Source organism: Psilocybe cubensis, chromosome 10 (genome assembly GCF_017499595.1).
Source record: "Psilocybe cubensis strain MGC-MH-2018 chromosome 10, whole genome shotgun sequence".
Classification (NCBI taxonomy): Eukaryota; Fungi; Basidiomycota; class Agaricomycetes; order Agaricales; family Agrocybaceae; genus Psilocybe; species Psilocybe cubensis.
This window is the reverse complement of record NC_063008.1, coordinates 528218-550452: the sequence shown is the minus strand read 5'-3', so window position 1 is coordinate 550452 and position 22235 is coordinate 528218. Positions and strand designations below refer to the sequence as shown.

Here is a 22235-nt window from a genome sequence, read left to right as displayed (position 1 = left end):
CAGAACATATACCACATCTAGCCAAATAAAAGAATAAGCTCAACGTGGAGACACAGAAGGAAAATAGTACGCTGCCTTTGTAGTAGTGTCGATCTTAACATAGAGGCCATCAAGGAAGCGTCTCTCAGCGCAAAAAGCTCTGACTGTCACAATTCCCTCCAACATTTCCCCAAAATGGGAGTAAATCGGTGATCTTGTCGTGGCCTCCATTCGTCGGAGATCCCTGCCTGTGTTCAAATACCCTAAAGCAAGTTCGCGGTAAATTAATCCAATGAAGAATGCCGGTATGCAAAAGTATGGTAAAACCACGCTGTTTGAAAATTAAAGTTACTACACCGCCATGTCAATATTTTAGTTGTGGACGTACGCAACAGTAAGAATGGCTACAAGAAATCCCGCCAATGCTGAATTGACGGCCTGGAGGGTCCCAGCGAGGGAAGAATCGATGGTGTCCATATCCTTCTCGCCCGTCAGTATTTATTACATAACACGCACTTACTGTGGGTTGTAACTAACCTTTCCAAAACGATTCAGAATGCGACCTTAGGGGAAACGAAATGTTATTTGAATGACATAAAAAATAAAATATCACTTACCCTGGGGTGTGATATCGTGAAATCTGAAAGTTGCGTGAACAATGGCCACGAGGAGCCTCCTATTATGACATTGATAAGAAGGAAAGAGAGAAAAATGGACAGGACATCACACACTTGAACAAAATGCGAGAGGCGCGCAGCGCGCCTGTGTATTGTGCTGTGACGGACAGTACACTGACCAAAGTAGTTATCATCCCGATGGCAGCGTATATTCCAATGTACAAAAGTGGATGTTCCATGGCACTAGGCCAAACGATACCAAAAGGACCGGGGGTTCTTGAGTCAAGACCTACCGCCTGTCCAAATTGCTGGATTCCGAAGTTGGTCTGGTCGTTGGCCGCATTCAAATTGATAGTTAAAATAGTCGGATATTGTACACCATACGGTGTACTACTGGTCTCATTTCTATATGCTTCTCCCCATGTCTAGAGGTAGTCGATCAGCTACGAGCTAAAGAGATTGTTGAATTAGTTCAACATACCCTGATCCATAATTTCTCAGCGATGCCCAAAAATTGGTTAACAAATACTATGACAGCCAAGATAAACCAGATTCGATACGAACTGAAAAAAAGGATTAAGATTTGCTGAAAGCGATGGAACGTTAGGACATACGACGCCTTCAGGTAGGTGTTGTAGATGGACCACTTTACACCACCTGTCTCCCTAAATTCATCCGATACCAATTTTCGAGGTTTCTTGACCTCTATCTTGGGCTCCAGTTGGTCTTCGAGAGCGGCCTTAGCTTCAGGTTGCTCGACCTCAACTTTGACCTCCTCATGCACTCGGATTGAAGATTCAACAACAATATCGCTGAGTACACCTTGCTCCCTCAACTCGTGAACCCCACCTTGAGTGTCAATACGACCGTCCAGCATACGTACAAGATAATGAGCGGCTGGAAGTACCAGGTTTACATGATGTGTCACGAGAACCTAAGACATATCGATATGTAAATGAAGAATTCGGAATGGGCGGAAATACATACGACTGTCCTGTTTGCCAACAGAGGACCACAGAGTAGTCGATCGAAGAGAAATCTGGCCGTGTGGCTATCTACTGCGCTCAGGGGGTCATCTAGAAGTACGAATTTTGTCCGGGCATAGACTGCTCGCGCGAGAGCGACTCTTGCTTTTTGCCCTCCTGATAGGTTGACGCCACTGTTTCAACCCGAAGAAATGCGGTAAAGTGGTTAAGAAGGACATTATTCATTGTAAATCAAAGGCGTACCGGGCACCAATTTCGGTGGCATCCCCATCTTCTAGCATTTGGAGGTCGGGAAGGAGAGCACAGCACTCGACAACCGCATTATATCTCTCCTCGTCGAATGGATACCCGAAAATAATGTTCTCTTTGATAGATCTATGGAGCAACCACGGCAGTTGAGCAGCGTATGAGATGCAATACATGAGGCCATTCTCGTCGACACGATTTGGATCTTTAGACAACAGGATTCTTCCCGAAACCAAGGTCATTTCGCCTAATATCGCCATCTAAGCCAAAAGAATGTTAGCGTACACGTAACGTTGAATCATACAAAGGACACTTGCAAGAAGAGCAGTTTTCCCCGAGGCAGTTGGTCCAGTCACGACGGTCAATTTGCCTTCCGGGAACTTGACAGATATGTCGCTCAGCTCAAACTTATGTACTTCGTTACTTTCCAACGTAGTGCTGTCAGATGAACTTCCCTCGTTTGCCACAACCGCGATCTCTGGAACACTTGTAGTAGCAGGAGGGTGACTTATTGAAGAAGTCCTAGCTTTATCCTTCTTTTCAACGACAGTCACTTCGTTCCACCGCAGGGTAGCGTTGCTGAGTCCCAAGCCTTCATCGACGATTGCATTAGATGGTTGAGAATTTCTCTTCAGCGTTGACACCTGTTCGGTGACTTCTTCTTCATCGAGGTAGACAGAAATCCGTTCCAGTGCAACCTGGGCCTGAGTTGCTTAGAGATTAGTATTTTATTCCTCAAAGAACGATGACTATGAGGAACCTGAAGAATCTGGACCAAGTAAGTGGGAAGCACTTTGAGAGGGGCTCTACCAAAAATTCATCATACGATCAGTGCCAAAGAAAATAACTAAATATTAGAGTCCCATACCTGACCATGCTGAACAAAGCAATCGCCTGTTGGAGGCGAATTTTCGACTGAATGAGTAAACTTGTGACAGGAAATTTGTCGAAACTTACCGTGAACGCTGTGCTTATAGTCAACTCGTTACCGCTCATCACATAGGCAAAAAACGATATGATAGACACCAGTATCGGGGCACTGTTGGTAAGTAAATGGAACAGTATCTGGTTGATCCGGGCTGAAATGGGTAAGGCCTTTAAACTAATGCTACTATGCGCTTGAGATGTTATTCACCTTTTCTGATCCACTTCAGTTCCAATTCTCTTGCTTCCATTGCTCTCGCAATCCATCGTTCCTCCCACGCAAAAAGTTTAATGAATTTGATCTAACAAAGAGCATTGAAGGCGTGTTAGTGTACACCAAAGTTTAGAGGACTTACGGCCCTGATCAACTCGTTTAGCACACCCATACGTTTATCTTGGGCACTCATGATACCTTTATTGATTCGGACATTTCGACGGGCGAGGAAATTGTTCAGGGGCCAGCCTACTACCAGGACCAAGAAACCGGCGAATGCACTAATGCCGAGAAGTCTGAAAAAAATATTAGGGACGAGGATTTTGCTCTTGAGAACGTCATACTGACTGGTAGAGAAATGTGCATGCAATGATGATCTCGAAAGGAGCTGCAGAAAGACAGGGGTAGTTTTATTCTCAGAACGTAAGATTTGTGCAACATACCTCCGTAAAGGTTGAATATGATTGTGACCATTCTTGATATCTGAGGTGGAGTGGATAAAATGTCCGCCATTAGAAAAGAAAAGACTTACTCTGTTAGAGTCACTGGACATAAGATTAACAATTTTACCCGTACTGGCGCCTGGCTTGGGATCATCAGAAGTGTCGGACTTTCCTTTGCTACCCGCTTTTCCTTCTCAGACAGTTAGACCGAATGTCGACTTTTTTAATATAAGATGGGCGTACCTTTACGCCCGGAGGTCGGAGGAGCTTGCGACATGGAATCTGTCACCTTTGATTGGTCGACGATAGCGGAGAAATCCTTTCTTTTCAATGCTTTCGCATATATGGATGTCATGAGTTCCGAACGTATCCTGGTTGATGCTCGACGAGCGAACCAGAGATGTTGAAGGTCGGATTGAGTCTGATTCATATTGCATGTCAATTTGATTTGTCAACCAAGGTAATGGTGATTCCCAAACCTTCAGTATAGTGCAAAAGAATGCCAAAAAGCCATATGTGTAAGCCTCCACCTTTTTTTCAGGGGTAATTACTTCAACGTCAATTGTATCGAGGATTTTTCTACAAGACCAAACGGACAATATCAGCCAACTAAGTATTTCGCGTGGCTTGAAGTTGACACATACTTCAAAAAATATGGGCCGGTGTATTGCAGTACCACGCTCACAATGGTCAGAGTAAGGTCAATTCTACGGTCAAATATCAGCAAAAACCATTATTTTAGTCACGGTTCCATACATGATATCCAGCGAATTCGCGGCCCATATGCGACGAAATAAACTCGTTTGCCTATCAATTTGTTTTCATAAGCCACGACACAGCATTAATAACGTATACACAAACCGCAAAGCACTGAATTTTGCGAACAGGGGGCGCGATTGCATGGTTGGACTGATATTCCAAACGTCCTTTTCATGGAGGGTAGCATATCGACCCTATAGTGTGCGTGTGAGCCAGCAAGGGAAAGATAAATGGATCGGACTCACTGATCGGATAAGAGGGTAAATCCAGGAGAAGGACACCCACTGCCACAAGGTAGCATAATCCTCCGTGGTTAGAGTGTGGCCCTTATATCAATCAGCGACGTAGGATGATGGTTGATGTTTTTACTCACAATTTCTTGTGGATCGACCTTCGCGCTGGGTAATTCCGATGGTATATTGAAGATGATGATCAACGAAGACACGATCGCAAGAAGGTTGACACTTCGCAACAGTAAGGAGAGTTGCGAAGGTAGAGGGGAAAGCAAGACAGCGTAATCGTAGATAATCCCTCCGATATCTACAATAGCACCAACGAAGAAAAGCAGGTAGATGACAACGACGTCGTAGGGGGCAGACTTGGATGTTGATGGTACCAAAGGGCGAATGGCGGTATAGATCCATGAAAACGCGAGAGCGTAGCAAAGGATGCCGTCTACGTTGTTGTGCGAATCGTAAAGTTGGAAAGACCCACTGACTATCCAGCAGAGTCCTTCTGCGGCACCGATGAAGGCGAACGCGACATGGTGTCGACGAACGTGGGATTTTGGTAGCTCTTCGATATTGTCATTCTCAAAGGCGCGTCCTATTGCAGATTTGTTGTCAAGAGCTTCAGCTTCACGAAGAGTGAGGAAGTTGTGCAAAGGTGATTGCAAAAAACGACAAAGTCGTTGTACTGGTCGTGGTTTGGGAAGTTTGGATAGACACAACAGGCCGACAAGTCCGAAAGGGAGTAATGCAGACCACGATGCACGAATGCACGGGTCATTGAACTCGAAAACACTTCTGTTATTGCAGATACTCATCTGCCTTTCAAGCTTGCTGAGCGGGCGCTGCAGTGGGCTGCGTTGCAGTTTGACATGTCCGACAATACTTTTTTATGTTGCTCGAGGCAGTGTCGCACGCACGAACACCCATCACGTCGAGCTTTGCCGGCATCCACCATGGCCACCTGACGCGAGTAGCCACCAAGGGCGTTATCCACCTCCAGACTTATTTATACGACGTCTAAACAGTTCAACTGCGACTACCTTGTCTGCCGAGACGACGGCCCACGATGTTCGGATATCCGATGGCTGGGTTGAGGTCCCATGCTCAACGCTGACCGGGGGGTTGATGGGAACGCAGACAGCGACGAGGAGATAGGGTTCTTGAACGGGCGGCCATTGGATGCTCAATGCGAAAAGTCGAGAGTAATTCTTCCCATGGTGAGCAGGCTATCTGTTTCAGCAGCAGTCCTGCTTGATGTTCATCAACTAGGTCCCCATCCACCCTAGCAATGCCAGATCGGGGCCGCCATGATCGTCTAGAGTGCCCACCATGTGCTGTGAAGAGCCGCATTTGTTCCCCACAACATCAACAATCTCGCTCATGTCGTCTTTAACGACGCTGCCAGCCTTCAGGCAGCTGCGAGACCATATGGCATATGCTCATCGATTTGTGCGTTGCCACACGCCCTGTGCTTTAATGACGCCCTCTGACACAAGTACTTAGCTCCGCGTTGTCGCATTCAAACCCTAGGTTCCCTTCCCAGCGACGAATCTATTCATTGTCGGCATTGACGAAACTCGTTTGAATGGTGGTTAACGGTTGTGTGGGTACAAACACGCAGGCGTCGTTGAAATTGTAGGGGTGACGGCCGAACAAAATAGGTGTTATATCTTTCTGTGCTTGTGAGTATCACAATCTAAACCTCATCTACGTCGCTGAGCTGTGATGACTAGCTGATCGTATATTATTACTCCCTCATCATCGGCTTGCTCTATCGTCATCATCACTCCGCAATCATACTCGATTCAATGGCAGCAAGGTGTATGAGATCAAAACCTTTTGGCTTTTGCATGGCCGGTTCAACGCTACCGAATCTCTGAGTTCAAGACGTCATGCTGGATTTCTGGTTTAATGGGTTGACTATGGGGATCCTATCGATTGCACTAGGCTCTAAGGACGTTTGAGACGAGGCTTTGACACAGTGGCGTAGTATCTGGGGTTTGGAGTGCGATTGCAAGTTTCAACGTGAGTATCCATTTCAAACAATATTGCTCATGAATGATCTTCGGCTGAGACTATTGGCTCTAACAGAGCACCCGGCCAGAGTTACTACCGCCTTGCCAGACTCATATAAGGCATGGTTTACCATGCGGCTACTGGCAAATGATTCCTAACACCTGATACGGCCTCTTTCGGCCAGGTGACACGAGCAGCGGTTGTTGAAAACGTCGTTTCAAGGACTACATTTGAGCCGAAGGGCTTCAACCTGCGACTAGTAACAGGGACTTCTTAATGCTCTCATCACAACTTATGGCTGATTCAGAGTGCTGTTTCTTCCTCAATAAGCCAATATGGTTTCTACTGATTTCACTATTTCGAAAACGATTTGTACCAAACGCTATCTTTGTGTCGATGACGTTGAATTAGGACCATTAACACTATAAATTTTATATATATCATCCTCGTGTTTCCCTGCCTGCAGCATGCCTACTCGCAGCGACTGTGCAAGGCGATCATTCTTTCCCCCTTCTTCAACTCGCTGTCTACAGCCCAGACGTCGGCGGAGGACTACATAATACGTGAGTATAGTCGTTTTTCAGGTCCTAAATTTCAGGCATCTTACCACATCTCTCTAGACGAACTCACAAAAAATGGCCACTCTCAACGTACGCCAGGGCCCACCCATCGGGACCGCTCTCGTCGTAGTCAACAAGGACCCTCCACCCATTGTGGTACGTTATTTTCTTACACCCACAAGACTTACCTTGACTCGTTTTCGGGCAGAGGCTGCAAGGTTTGGAAAGACCTGTTTCCTCGCTGGCGGAGAATGTGCAAAAGGTCATGGGAGCATTCTACGATGTCCACAAGGCTCTTATAGCCCGCAAAGGTCTACACAAAGGGACGATCGAGCGATTCAAAGAGGCTAAACACCTGTTTAGAACTGAATGCGAGAGCCTTCGACAGGTTCTACAGAGTGGATACCGTCACGCAGTAGACTTCACTTCCTCATGTCAACGTGCTCCAAATGACCGTCATATCTCTGCGAAAAGATGTCAACTGTCAGGAAAGAGTGTTCTCCGAGATCTGCAAGAGGTCAATAGAGTTTACGATAGAGATTTGCAGAGCTTTCGGACTCAGGAGAAAGATTTGAAAGACCAACTGACCGAGAAGAACAAGAAAAGTGGTAAGTGGCCTGCGTTTTGTGTGTGTGCGTTTAATGTCGTGTTTCTTATTCCTAACTTTACAAAGGTCAATCTCGATCATCGACACTCGACTCACAACAACAGCAAACCCCGAAGGATGCGCACCCGGAACTCACGGTGACGACGCTATTCTCTGCACTGGAGGATGTGAGATCTTCTCTATGGGACATTCTTGCGTTCTGGGAGAACCATGCCGCGTTCCTTACCCTGATCGTGAATCGGCAAAGTAACTTTCCGTCACCTGGGGATGAAACGAAGGCAACGGTCGAGATCTGGATCAAATACCAGGCTGCCCTTTTGCAGGCCAGCAGCTCTATAGCACAGTCTGCAGACGCTATGACTATCGATCCAGCTATTGTGCAGACGAACGGAAAGACCAGGCGAAGGAACACATACCCTCAGGCCCGTGCTGACGGCGGCAAACTCCCGTTGAACGACAGACGCTCGTATCCGGCTGGTGCAGATAAGGCTAATCGTAGCGATGAGGGCCTGTATTCGTGGTGGAAGAAGATTTGTCGGTTTTTCTCTCATTCGAAATAGTCAGCTAGTCGTACATTTTATTTATCATTTGAAAATCGAACCCTTAGTTCTGTAGTTACGTGCACTCTTTATTGATAGCTTACTTCTTTTCCTCCACGGCTCGATAGGTTTATATTGATCTACCATCGATTGGAGAATATATTAAGACTTGAGATAAGATGGATATGTCCAACGTCATGAGGATTCCTCATGCTGAAGGCGAGGCGTTTGAATTTGAACATTTGATTCTTATATGATCTCAAATTGTCTCCCAAACGTTCCTAGCATACAACGAGCGTTACGACGATGAGCACAGACTCGACTGACCCCGCCATCGCATTCCTCGATTCGGCCAAGTTTTTCGACACCGTGGCGCTAGCTCGAAGCACGGAGAAGGCTTTAGAGATCATAATGCCATGGTGCGAGATGAAGGAACCGTAAGCATGGTTCATTACCTATCGTTACCTCAACATTACATGTTATTTCTTTAGCTCACAACTTGGTATTGTAAAAGATGTGCAAAACCAAGCCATCATTTATTCCAAAGCCATTCGTTCCAGTGTCGATGCTGCTCATGTTGGATTCACGATCTGCGATGATGCTTTAGCGCTTATTAAATTCATTCCGCATTCAACTCCCGAAGACCGAATTGCGTTTTTGAAAGGAGTGAAGGACTTGACACAGCAAGGATACGACAAGGCAGTAGAGGCAAAGTTGGGTTTTATTCACGTTCGTACGACGGTGGAAGAGGCAAGTACAATATTTGTCTGAAAGGCGGCCTTTCTGATCTCATGAGAACGGCAGCTTCTGAATAAGATAAAGGCCGAAAAAGATTCCACAAGGGATTGCGGTATTACCGAGATGCAAACACTGCTTTCCAAGGGCGTACAGGACTTGGAGCAGTTCAGCATTATATTAACAAAGTTTGCTGCCTGGTGGAACGAAATGGCGATGGAAACGAGTTCACAATTACGGAGGGAGAAGATGCTCATGCAGGCATTTACTAACCTTCAGCTGACGTCTCTCGAGCAGAAATGGAAGGAGCATAGGAGTCGGTATGCGGCGTATGTCAACGAGGTGAGCGGCACGACGTTTAGAAGGAGTAAAATTGAATACCTCTCAGATTAGCATTGTTCAAGATCGATATCCCGGTTTGTTTGACGAGTCCAAGCCTGCGACATTTGGAGGACCACAATACGCTCCGCCTCCGGGACCGCCTCCAGGTTACGCTGTGCAACAGCAAGACAAGGCGACGGAGACCACGGAAACGCACAGTTCGGACCATTGGAGGTTCTTGCCTGGGTTGCATCGACCAAAACCAATCAGGTCCCCAACGGTCATTATAAGCGAGGAGTTGTCATCGACGTCGTATCTATCAGCATCGTTATCGACTGTGCAGGTTTTGGAGCCACACAGGTGCTTGGTGATTCTTCAGTTCCAGTGCCATCCATCTCCTTCCCGCCGATTCAACGCTCTGCGGATCAAGTGGAAACTGAAATCTGTCCGCGGAGTACATCCATCCAAGATGATTGACGTCGCGCCCAAATATGCCATAGGCGCAAAAAACGAAGAAAGCCACCACAGGAAGTATAGTTTCAGTATCCCAGCTCAGTTCAGCGTGGGTGGATTTAACACGGGCCCAGAGGTCAACGCCGAGTGGCAAGTGAGGAAACAACTCGCACATGCCATGACCATCACTGGGTCCATCCGTGGACACAGTCAAGATTCAGCCGAATGGAGCGTGGAAGAAAACGCGAGCGCTATGACGGGAATTCCTCCCCACTTTTGTATCGCAGCCGTTGTTCAATACGAGGGCATTGTGATGATGGAACTGGATGTCCTGGCGAAGCAGAGAGGAACAGGGAGCTGGTGGAGCTCTAGAAACCAGGCCAAGGAAGATTTTGTTGTGGATTTTGAGAAAGCTCGACGTGAATTTCCGGAATACATGCCATCCCATAACTGGACTTCCTGGTTCCCGTTGATCACTGGCGAAGTTGCAGGGGGTGCTGTGGTACACCCACAGGAGGCAGTGACCAGAAATTAGTTGCATTCAACGTTGGTATTTGTGAGCAAGTGACTTGTGTGAACAATCCATTTCAATCTGGAACTTCAAGAGCATCAGCAGCAAATTGGCTTGAAATTTTACTACTTACATACTCATTACTCACGTTTCGCGTAGATATGTTTAGATAAGAGTCTAATTTCAACGAAGAAATAACGAGCAGCAGTTTAAGATCAAGAACTTTAGGTTCCGTGGTTGAGCTTTTGAACAACTTTTGAAGGTTGTGTTCCATTCGTGTAACTGTTCATTCCAGTTTTGATCTCCGATTCAACAATACTGCTATATACTTATGTAATTAATTAATTAATTAATTAATAGTTTTATCTTTTCACTAAGTAAGTTGCCAAGCTAACCTAACCCAATTCGATTGCATCCTTCGCAACCGTCTACCACAGCTATATCTTTGGGTTTTCGACGCGATATGGGCCTTTGTGAGGACCATGGCCCATTAGACTTTAGCAGTCAATGCGTACGACTATCATGGAGCGCATTTCTTCCAGCAGTCTTCGTTTTCGCTTTGTGCTTATCGACTATACCCCTACCACAACCTGCCCGACGGATACTACGATTTCTAGGCGCGCCATTCAAGACTTACCTGACGTTACATGAAGCGGAGGCCATTGATATCACCGGAGAGAAAGGTTTTGATGGAGACGACACGGAGATTGTGTTGGAAGTGTCCCATATCGCCCCCCTTTGGCGCACTGTGGTATTTGTATTCGTAGGAATCGTGCAGTGTTTCTGCTGGGTCGCACATGGCTCATTCCTCATATACAATGATACAACGGATATATGGGCAGGAGTGGCTTCATTCCTTGTAGCTTTTGCTTGGATGTACACCGTCGTCCGACCCATCGTTATTCCGCCAGCGACCGGCCCCGCCGACATGTTCACATTGTATTTAATCCTGCTATTCACCTCAATCCTTCAATTTGGCGGAGCTTTATTCGATAACCGTGTCTTAGGGGCCCCGCCTCCATCTAATCTTGCCCTGCTTGGTATGCTCACCAATTTACTTTCCCTCATACTCCTATTGTCTGTAGTTGTCACAATACCTTTGGCACTCCCGAGCAACCGCGTTGATCCTAAGGAAATTGTACGTGGTTTATATGTGGCAGGCGTGTCTTTCTCTAACTTTCCATAGGGGCATTCTGTCTCGCCGGAGGACTACACTAACCTGTGGGGATGGATTACTTTCAAGTGGGTTTACCCCTTGGTTAAACGGGTACGTTGATTCCATATTCTCTCTATTGACTCGGAGCTCATCTGAACAATAGGGAACAAATACTACGCTTGAAGAAAAGGACGTATGGGATATGAGTCCCACAATGCAATCGAGGCCTATTTTTGTCAAGTTCAGCTCCATCAAACGTTCCACCCTGCTCCGTCGCCTATGGGCGGCCAACTCCCTTGATCTCATGTCAGTTGGTTGAGCATATGCTCGCATTGTTAGATTCTCACACATACGACTATCTAGCTTGGATTTCTCCTTAACTTTTGTCAGCGTGTTGTTTAACTATGCAGGTCCTTTTTTCCTAAAGTATGTGCCATGTCTAGCATTCTCCAATAAAATTCTAACTTATCTTAAGGCGGATCCTAGATTTAATTGACTTGGAAGAGCCAACGCCGGAAAGCCGCACGCGAGCATACATATATGCGTTCCTCGCGTTCACATGTTCCATTTTGAAGGTTTGGCCAATCACCATCAACTTTGTTGACACCGGCATGATATTTCTATAGGCACAAGCTGACGTTCAGCACCTATGGTTTGGCCGACGGGCAGCAACGCGGATTCGCTCCGAGCTGATGGCGGCGATATACGACAAGGCATTGAAACGCAAAGATTTCTCAGGCGTCGTCAACAAAGACAAAAAAGAGGAGGAAGTTAAGGAATCCCCATCAAATGGTGTCGAGACCAAAGAGTCCAAACGTGTGTCTCCTATAAATTACAACACGATTTTCGTCATAATGCTGATGCGCCCTCGAAGGCAAATCAAAAGCGAAGAAGAAAGAAGAAAAGGAAAAAGCAGCTAAAGCTGATGACCCCAAAGCCGGAGCTGATGTTGGAAAAATAGTCAACCTTATGGCTGGGGACGCCAATAGGGTAGGCCACCATTATTCGATGCAAACCACAATCTCATGTTGTTCATAGATTTCTATGACAATTTCAGCCTTGTACTTCATATATGGCGGTATGCTTCATCAAACGGTCCCTTTCGACGAGTTCTAATCATCTTTGATACAGCGCCCTTTGAGATTATCATCGCTGGTGTATTCCTGTATCAGTTAAGCGCGCCACTTTTTCAACATCGACGAATACTTACCTTCGTTCTTAGACTATTGGGTCTCAGCGCTTTTGCAGGATTTGTAGTATTGCTTGTCGGATGGCCTCTCAACAGCTTCATCGCTCGCCGAAGTATCAGAATCCAGAAAGGCGTGCTTGCTGCACGAGACAAGCGTATGGGAGTCCTTAATGAGTTAATTGGCGCAGTGCGTTCCTTAATATATTGTCTGTACCTCCCGATAACCTTGCAAACACGAACCAGGTCAAATTCATCAAGTTCTTTGCTTGGGAAGAGCGTTGGATTGGCAAGGCCCTAGACGCACGAGAGTTTGAAATGAAATGGATGGTTAAAGGTGATTTAGAATCATGTTACCTGTATTGTTCATGCTAACGCAAAACTCTCAGCTCGTATCAACTCGGTTTTGTTTGGCCTTCTCTGGACGACTGCTCCGATCTTAGTATCCATCATCTCGTTTATGGCCTATGTTCTACAGGGCAATGAGCTGACCATTAGTACTGCTTTCACGGTTAGTTATCTTGCCATCCCACCTTTGTCACACCTAATATACGCGTTAAATCACAGGCAATTGCTCTATTCAATATGGTCAGGTAAGTTTGTATGACGTAACTTATCAGGTGGTCATTATAATTAATAATGGCACCCAGAGCACCACTGAATGTTATCCCAACCTGGATCGTCCAAATTTTGCAGGTTAGTGGCAGACGCCATTTTTTTTGAGTCCCCTAACCTGTATATGATCTTCAGACTGGTGTCGCGCTCAATAGGATTTCTGTCTATCTCGACGAAGAAGAGGTCACAGATCAGGTTTCTTCGCTCAAGAAGGACTATTCGGAGCCCCTATTGCCTGGTGCGGACGATGAAGGACTTGGGCTCGAGAATGCGTCTTTCAAATGGAATGAGGTAACGGATGCAGTGGATAAAGATAAAGGCAAGAGTGACGGGAAAACTACCTTACCTACTACCACTGCCGACCTGACTGCCGACGACGCCAGCACAACCGTTGATGATAACGCCTCTGAAAGGAGTGTTACGGGACCTCAAGACCGAGTGTTCGAGTTAAGAGATATATCTGTCGTTTTCCCGCAGGGTGAATTGACTGTTGTTACTGGACCAACCGCTTCTGGGAAAACTGCACTTCTCGTAGGTTCTATTATCTTTAGAGCACGATCTAGTCATTGAACTCACATATATAGCTCGCCGTTCTTGGTGAATTGACCCTTACAAAAGGACGTATAATTATGTCCAAGGAGCCGTCGCGCGTCGATGAGAACGGACTCATGCACTGTATCTCCTACGCGGCCCAATCGCCATGGTTAAGGCACCAATCAATCAAGGACAACATCCTGTTTGGGTACCCGTACGATGAGGCACGATATAACATGGTTATCGATTCCTGTGCTCTCAGGCCCGATTTGAAGATGTTAGAGGACGGCGATGCAACAGAGATTGGAGCAAGGTCGGTTGTTTTTTTTTTTTTCCCTATTGCTCTCCACTTTGATATTGAAGCATTGTCTACCAGGGGTGTGAGTTTATCAGGAGGACAGAAAGCAAGAGTTGCGCTGGCACGAGCCGTTTATGCTCGAACCAAATATGTGCTGCTGGACGACCCTCTCAGTGCGGTCGACAGTCATACCTCAAGGTTCCTTTATGAGAAGCTTTTGCGAGGCCCACTTTTGGCTAACAGAACTGTCGTGAGTATACCTCGTCGTCTATCTTTGTAAAGCGTGAATCACTCACTCCGTCTAGGTACTGGTAACACATCATGTCGAACTTGTGCTTCCTGGGGCCCATTATCTTATCCGTATGCTTGATGGCCGCATCGACACCCAAGGAACAGTCAAGGAACTCAGGGAACAAGGTGTTCTAGAAGAAATTAAATTGGATGCCTCTGTTGACGCGCACAAGGAAGAGGCTATTGAGGCGGATGCAGCTGCGATTGAAGAAACCCTCGAAGATCCTTCTAAAACGGCCGACGCTACCAAAAAGCCCAGGAAACTTGTCAAAGATGAGCATAGAGAGACAGGGGGAGTCAAGTGGTCTATCTACAAGAGTTACCTCAAGGCCTCGTACGTCTTTATTGTTCTTGGGCGATAATTCCTGACATTGATTCAACGTTGATCTAGCTCGTACTGGACATGGGCTTTCCTAGCCTTGATCATTGTCCTAATTCAATTTTTGAACATTTCCGAGAAACTTTGGATCAAGGTCAGCATGTTGGTTTCAAAATATGTCCTTGCTTATCATTTCATAGACTTGGGGTGAAGCGTATAAGATCGGCAACGAGACTTCTCCAGCATTCTACGAGTTCCGCACGTTTGCCACCGCTGAACACGAAGCATCTATGGATGGCCTTTCCATGAATCATCAACATTACCATACTTATCAGAGCCTAGCGCCCCCAAAAGGCATATTTGGTATTCAATGGCCTAATGCCTCTGAACATCCCCTCTTTTACATCGGGATCTACGCTGGCATTGGTATGGCAACTGCACTAGCAAGTATCACTTCAGTAATGATTCAGTATACGGGTGCATTGCGAGCCTCCCGCATTCTTTTCAAGTGCGTGAATACTTGATTCTTTCCATATCTCCGTGACCTTAGGGCTAATGTCATACTAGGCAACTTCTCGTAACTGTTGTACGAGCGACCTTCCGATTCCATGATACAACCCCACAGGGTATGCTGCTATTCTTTTCGCTTGTTTTGCCGGTCTCATTCTTTTGTTAGGCCGCATGCTTAATCGATTTGGGAAGGATGTAGAAACCATTGACTCCTCCCTAGCTGGATCTTTGCAAGCCGTCAACTCCTCTCTGATGGGATTCTTTGCTGCCATCATCACTGTTGCGTGAGTTTAACTTTAATACTCAATTCATTTCTGCTCTCATATATTTGGCCAACAGCGTTGTCTTCCCTTACTTCATCATTCCAGCAATTTTCATAGGCTTTGCTTATCGTTCGTTGGCGATCGGATATCTCAACACTGGCCGAGACCTTCGAAGAATGGAATCTAATTCGAGGTCCCCTATCTTTTCAGACTTCGGAGAGCTCCTTGAAGGAATTGTCACCGTCAGAGCTTTCTCTGCCGAAAGGAGATTCTTGGATAATTTGCACAAGAAGATTGATGTTACCACCAAGGTATGTATTTTATTGTTAATATTTGCTTTACTACTTGATGACACGATCGATAAAGATGTGGTATACTTTCTGGATGACCAACCGATGGCTGCTACTCAATTTCGATGCTCTCGGTGCACTTTCTGTACTGGTTACCACATTGTTCTCTATAGCTACGCTCGCAAACGGTGCCGGCCTCGCTGGTCTCTGTATTACAAGCGCAATGGCCTTTACATCTTCAGGTACGCTGGCTATCTTCGTACGATTTTGCTTGTTAATCATATCACGTGATCGCAGTTTATTGGGCGTGTCGATTCTGGACTGGTAAGTCTTTCTCTTTCGGTCATACGATGCATGGTCTAATGCTTTGCCTGCAGGTCTCGAGCTCGATCTGAAGTAAGTGGTGTATAATACTGACTCTGATTGGTGCTCAATTTCCAATAGCTCTGTTGAACGTGTCGTTGAATAGTCAGTTTTCCCATCTTCCATCACAGAATTTGGACTGACATACCGCAAAGCCTTGATCTTCCTCAGGAACCGCCCGCAATAATTGAATCAAATCGCGTACCCGCTTACTGGCCATCGAGTTCTAATAACGACTCGCTCGTTGTCGTCGAAGATTTGGAGATCAAATATGCCCCAGATCTGCCGGCCGTTTTGCATGGCGTGTCGTTCTCTCTGAAAGCTGGGGAAAGAGTTGGCCTTTTAGGTCGCACTGGTACGCCTTTAGCAACCTCGCCTCGACCTATTCTAATATACATTATAGGAAGTGGAAAATCTACACTTGCTATGAGTATTCTGAGATTTGTTGACCCCACCAATGGTCGAATCATGATTGACGGAATTGACATATCTACTATTGGAATTCACGACTTGCGCTCACGACTAGTAAGCATTCTGTTTATACCTGGCCCACTTGATCTTACGATGTACTTCTACAGACCTTCATCCCTCAAGTAAGCATTATTTGAATGGCGAAGAGCAACATCTGATATATTACAGGATGCCACTCTATTCTCAGGGACGTTACGAGACAACCTCGATCCATTTGGTACGTCTCATCAAATTAAGTTCTACGCATGGCTAATCATTTGCTAGGTGACCACACTGATGCTGAATGCCTGGACGTGTTGCGCAGAGTGCATATGATTACGGACAGTCCACATTTGTCTCTCGAATCGTCCAGAGATCAGAGTGCATCATCATCGCGCAATCCAACCAGACCTTCAACCCCAACGGGTCACGATCGCGAAAGCACCATTGACACCATGTCAGCAGCTTCAACCAATGTTGACTCCAAGGCTTCGGTGTCGCTTGATACCAAGGTATCTGCAGGGGGAACTAACTTCTCGCAGGGTCAAAGACAATTGATTGCGATGGCCCGGGCGTTGCTTCGTCGCAGTTCCATTATTGTATTGGACGAGGCTACCAGCAGCATCGATTTTGCGACGGATGCCAAAATCCAAACTACCATTCGTGAAGAGTTTACCAATTCTCTTCTTCTGACAGGTGATTTGACTCTGGATTATACACTCTATCTTTGTGACTAATGGCATATACCCCAGTCGCACATCGTCTTCGTACTGTCATTGACTATGACCGTTTAATCGTTCTGGACAAAGGACAGGTAGAGACATCTCCGTTTTCTAACCACTTAATTCACGAACTAACCCACGATTTCAGATCGTCGAGTTTGATACCCCTTGGAATCTAATCAACAAGGAGGATGGAATATTCAGAAACATGTGCATGAAGAGCGGATCTTTCACTGAGCTGGAATCGGCCGCGAAAGCTAAAGCTAGTTCGAATGCTTGATTTATGTTTTTCAAATTTTGAATAGTTCTAATAGTAGCTCATTTGGATGCGATGTTGTCTTAAATATATATATTTGTGTGTATAACTCGGAAGGATCGTCAAGCCCATACTTCCCTTTCGCGCTTTGGAAACGCGAAACTATTTTTCCTGAATCACGTGCCTTAGGATAGGGTTGACGATGTACGTGTTCGATAACCAGTACTCAGGGTGACATTCTTTTACCTTCAAATATCTTGTCTTTTCCTCAAACATCGACATTGCATCAACATTGATCCCTCCTGTACATCGATAATCACAAGATCACTCGACTAAATAATCGTATAACCCGTTCGAATTGCGGGTTCGCAAAGCGGAGTCGTGGTGGAAAAAATTGGGTATCAGGCTCGAGCCATGGGGTATTGGAAACTCCACCTTGACGTCTAAGGTTTATGGTAACGTCGTGCATAACAAGATCGAGGCCCACAAACATATACTATGCAAACCATACTAGCCTTTTGGGTCAACCTACTGCAGCCTGTGTTTTACACCTTTCTGAAGATTACAGGCTTACAAACAAATCTCAACCTTTCTCCACGTTCATGTTTACATACATCGCCAACTCTCAACGCACTGGTTTCATGTTTAGACACCTTTACCGTTCCTCACGCTTTCTATGATGCTGCGACGTATAATTTGGCTCAGCCTGTTGGAAATCAACGAAGAGATTGGGGACTTGCTGTGGCATCGCTGCTCTCGGTTGACGGGGATTGTTCAACGACATCAGTCCCCCATTCTCTCCAAGGATTGTATGCTATTGAGCCTTTTGGGAACTTTTGTCTACTGTATGAAGTAACGTCCCGGTGCGGAACATACCTCAAGGGCTGGGGTTTCATGATTGTTCCATCATCTCGCTCACGGACGTCAAGAGATCTTCATATATCCGCCCCTCATCCAGGTTATGATCTGGGTACTGTGCAGCAGGCAGCACATATTTTCGAATCGACAGGATCCAAAAGTCTTCTTGTGACCGGTCGGACTCGTACTGCCTATCTAGACAATTCAAATTGCATTCTCCCTGTTTCGCCCACCCAGGATTACTATCGAACGGACCCTGCACATAATGACGTGATTATCGCTTTTCTCTTTTCTTAAATTAAAATTGAACTAAATTTATCAGGAAGAACCTTTTTTTGATGCAAGTGTAGCTATCTACCAATGGCAACATCGAAAATCAGGATGCTCCCCATCTTCTTGCAGCTTTCTGCAACTTCATGGAAAGGGATCTTTGACGTGTCCCTCCGATCATATTTTCCTCTCTTCAGGAATCGGTGAGTTTAGATCCTGCTTGTTGGGTCGTGACTAAGTTCAACTGCCTACAGGAAACTCATCGTCATCCAAGGCTTGGTACACCGATGATGTCGATCGCCCAATAAAAAGACTTCAGCGAACATTGAAGCAGAGCTTTCCATCCTGGAGGGTGTCACTTCCGTCGGATAGCAATTGCCCTCTGACAGCCACCAAAAACGTTGTGGGGAGGCACATTAATGGAATTCATATTCCACGTGTCTGTAACAGGGCTGCCACCAGCAAAACGGCCACAGGCGAATTTCTGCATGCCGAGCAGGCAAGCGTATCTCGGAACCCTACAAATTACGATTCTTGGTCGCGTGCTGTATTGGAGGCCTTTGATGCCACTTGCGCTGATGGCATGGCTGTGGATTCGATGACCAAACTTTGTGTTCCTTTGACCTTGAGAGAAGAAGGACGATCAGGTTGTTTCAGGACTTCAAATTCGGGGAGTCGATGGTACATGATGTTGTCTTGCTTTGTAATATTTTGAGTGTTTTGAAATCATCTAGGTGTCGTAATAACCGATTTTACCGACATGGCGTCTTGTCCTCCTAGTCTGCTTAATCAAATGAAAGAATTCTTCAGACCGCAACCCTTTTACTATTTTGTGAGCTCGTGTTGATTTGTCCGGCTATGATTGCATACACACGTCAAAATGAAGAATATAAATGGGGTTCACGGGTCCGCACAATCATGTTCAACCAACAATCACTATCATCTATATGAAACTACAACACTGGTCAATGGAGAACGCAAAATGGCCACAACACTAACTTGGTCGACCGGACATACGTCGCGAATGTCGCTGATGCACATGTTCTGGCTGCTGACCGCCTCAATTCCTATGCACGTCCTCTCGTTGCGGGAGAGGTGTTCTTCATCACTAACGATGAGCCTATGCGGTTCTGGGATTTTTGGAATGGGATCTGGGACCGCTTCGATAAGGTGTTTTCTGGGGGACGCCTCAAGAGGAGTACTAGCTGAAGAAAGACTCAAGTTCCTAGCGCACTCTTGTGTAAATGCTGGGGCTTTTTTCACTTAGGCGCCCACACTGATCTGCGTTGTCCACCCGCGGGAAAGGCTGATGCCAAGTTCGGATGAACTTCATGACTTCAATGAATTTTACATGTACGAGTCTTCCCATGAGGTTTATAAATATTATTCAAGTTATTTATCATATTCAGAGATATGTATTCGGTACACCATAAAAGCAATGCTCTCATGAAATTTCTTCACTATGTCATCGGCCGGTCTTATATTCACAGGACCCGGGAAGCTCCCGTGCAGGCATGTCCGGATTTTCGCGGATTTGAGGCCAAAAAATGGCAATTTCTTTGTCCAGTTCTCGCGGATTTGAGGGCGCCGCAGGCAAAATTTTGGCCAAACAAAGTCCGGTTTGGCGGATTTGAGGCCCATATTTTTAAAAAACTTCTGTAGTAATTGTTCAAAGGCGGCATGCCGCAACCATTTTTTCCCAGCTGCAGCTAATTGTTGGCCAAATTTGGGGCCGGGATCCCTCTTAGATTGCAATGATTGGCCAGCGTCTATTATCTAAGAGCGGTAGACGATGGAAATCAACGGGAACGCACAGTAGTAAATCGAAGCAAGGTTACATTTCCTATATACAGCATATTGGTGAAACTTGAAGATGTCTTTTCTCTGCTACCCTGACATATTTCTTCACTATCCTGATAACTAGTAATGGAGGCCTGTAACACCTAAATATCTACTCCATATGTTTCTTTTGCAATCAATTAATGAGTTGTCGAGCCGTCGAGTGGTTTTGCAAGCTCGCCCCGCAGGGCTGAAAAAAAAATTCCTAATCGGGAAAGCCCCTATCGGGCATTGTCCGGTTTCGCGGATTTGAGCCCCAAAATCTCGCGGATTTGAGGGCAAAAATTGGGATCCCAGGCGGACATGCTTATAGGGGAGCTTCCCGGGTCCTATATTCACCCGTTGAGTTTTTGTCGAAGTCAAAAAGTGCACGTGATTGTGCAAATTTCAGGTTCCTACTGTCTCCAACAACTTGCCTTTCTCGCTTGCTATTTCGTGTGAAGATATGCCTGGAGAAGACAAAAGACTTCGAAAAAACCTCGTGCAATGTCAGGGTTGTTGGAAATCTACAAATGATGGGGTCACTCTCTTCAAATGCGGAGGCTGTCAAGCATCGTATTACTGTGTACGTCGTTATTCAGTGTTTGACTATCTTATGGACAATATATCATACTCACTTCACTGACTTCTGAACGCAGAGCAAAGAGTGTCAAAAGGCAGCATGGCCACGTCACAAGCCAACATGCCAAGGCATCCGTGGCCTCAAATCTGTGGCCACCTCTTCTATCAACGATCGTCACAACATGCTACGTGCATACTGCATGAAGCAACGCCCGCTAATGATGTGCTACGGCATACTGGGTCTAGATTTGCATCGAAACATCGAAAGATGGGAGAACGAGGTGTTTCATATTTTAGTCCGTCCATCGCCTGGAGCATCGTTGCTGCGCCCAGAAAAGGCATTCCTTGCGATTGACGCAAAGCCCCGACGTATGGACGAGCTCGGAGGAGCACATGAATTGGGATTTCGACTGGAGTTGGAGAAGCTGAAGGCTGAAGTGAAGCGAGATAAGCAACTGTGCGGAATGGTGGTCATAACAACAGACGTTGAGAGCATGATATCCATAACCTGGCCAATTGCGTTCACTCACGCTCTGCCTTCGACCCCTCCAGGCCTCGATATGGACGATTGGAGAGAACCGTTGATTACCAAGTTGAACTATGGCATGGTATTCAATGGTTGATTTTAATTCACATTAAGAATCGAACTATGCTAATATTCATCACCAAACATGAATATATTACTGCATCACCGTGGGTCGCCTTCAGGTTCAGGCCTTGCTAATAGATTTTTTTTACTTTAGCAGCAAAAGTCAAGGTTACTATAATTCTCATAAGATTTTTTTTTGTGGTGGAGCCGCGAGCGTTATCGGTTGGTCGGCACGAGATAGTCGTCCGGTTGCAGCTTTGGGGGATCATACCCCAATTTCAGTAGAGCAGTACTATTAAAGTTAAAAGATTGGCTGATAAAAAATGCACTTCTATAATACATACACCCTTCTTGCAAGTTCTTGCCAACGACTCTTCTTAAAGTTGTACTTATAGTCGGATATGTCCGCTTGCCGACTCAGTGCCGTGATACGATCAGCCGTGTTCATCTGAAGGATCTGAACAACTTGAAAGACGCACCTCCCTTCGACCTTGCTTGATCCCCTTTGTAAAGCCCTTTCCTCAGAATTCCCTCAAGAACTACTAATAATCTTATTCACCATTCCGAAGATTTACTTGTTAGATGGAAATTGTGCTTTCTAGCCTCCCCCCCAGTATTGATCAGGGATCCGGATATGTTTGGTAAACCAAAGGGACGATGCCCTGGACATTAGAGGTGAGCATTGGATCTAGCTTGCAAAAATATCGACAGCCCTTTGGACATAT

At 45.9% G+C, this 22235-nt stretch overlaps 5 protein-coding genes across 5 annotated transcripts; 4 read left to right on the top strand and 1 right to left on the bottom strand.

Annotated features, from left to right (window-relative positions):
* Positions 1-351: 351 nt before the first annotated feature.
* Positions 352-5213, bottom strand: JR316_0010494 (ABC transporter 7; the record flags this gene model as incomplete). The annotated part of the gene is made up of 20 exons (XM_047896162.1): positions 352-459; positions 517-542; positions 597-655; positions 711-1021; positions 1078-1159; positions 1211-1530; positions 1584-1755; positions 1826-2088; positions 2140-2532; positions 2589-2634; positions 2697-2722; positions 2786-2907; positions 2964-3054; positions 3109-3262; positions 3315-3354; positions 3410-3449; positions 3499-3599; positions 3653-3830; positions 4166-4216; positions 4542-5213. The coding sequence occupies 20 exons, from the start codon at positions 5211-5213 to the stop codon at positions 352-354; spliced, it is 3255 nt and encodes a 1084-aa protein (XP_047744207.1).
* A 1836-nt stretch (positions 5214-7049) lies between these two features.
* On the top strand, positions 7050-8141 carry JR316_0010493 (uncharacterized protein; the record flags this gene model as incomplete). The annotated part of the gene is made up of 3 exons (XM_047896161.1): positions 7050-7130; positions 7183-7582; positions 7648-8141. The coding sequence occupies 3 exons, from the start codon at positions 7050-7052 to the stop codon at positions 8139-8141; spliced, it is 975 nt and encodes a 324-aa protein (XP_047744206.1).
* Positions 8142-8426: 285 nt separating this feature from the next.
* JR316_0010492 (uncharacterized protein) lies at positions 8427-10164 on the top strand (the record flags this gene model as incomplete). Its single annotated transcript, XM_047896160.1, has 4 exons — positions 8427-8557; positions 8612-8849; positions 8925-9197; positions 9244-10164. 4 exons carry the CDS (start codon positions 8427-8429, stop codon positions 10162-10164), a joined length of 1563 nt encoding a protein of 520 aa, XP_047744205.1.
* Positions 10165-10603: 439 nt separating this feature from the next.
* JR316_0010491 (ABC transporter 7) lies at positions 10604-17417 on the top strand (the record flags this gene model as incomplete). The annotated part of the gene is made up of 34 exons (XM_047896159.1): positions 10604-11278; positions 11327-11407; positions 11460-11602; positions 11660-11722; positions 11772-11871; positions 11923-12112; positions 12171-12286; positions 12335-12374; positions 12428-12467; positions 12519-12672; positions 12729-12819; positions 12872-12993; positions 13050-13075; positions 13133-13178; positions 13233-13628; positions 13682-13944; positions 14008-14179; positions 14235-14554; positions 14612-14693; positions 14740-15047; positions 15107-15165; positions 15216-15333; positions 15389-15623; positions 15679-15844; positions 15900-15926; positions 15980-15998; positions 16047-16070; positions 16121-16320; positions 16369-16490; positions 16544-16558; positions 16605-16653; positions 16701-17111; positions 17168-17229; positions 17286-17417. The coding sequence occupies 34 exons, from the start codon at positions 10604-10606 to the stop codon at positions 17415-17417; spliced, it is 5067 nt and encodes a 1688-aa protein (XP_047744204.1).
* A 3455-nt stretch (positions 17418-20872) lies between these two features.
* On the top strand, positions 20873-21544 carry JR316_0010490 (uncharacterized protein; the record flags this gene model as incomplete). The annotated part of the gene is made up of 2 exons (XM_047896158.1): positions 20873-20925; positions 21001-21544. 2 exons carry the CDS (start codon positions 20873-20875, stop codon positions 21542-21544), a joined length of 597 nt encoding a protein of 198 aa, XP_047744203.1.
* Positions 21545-22235: the final 691 nt, after the last annotated feature.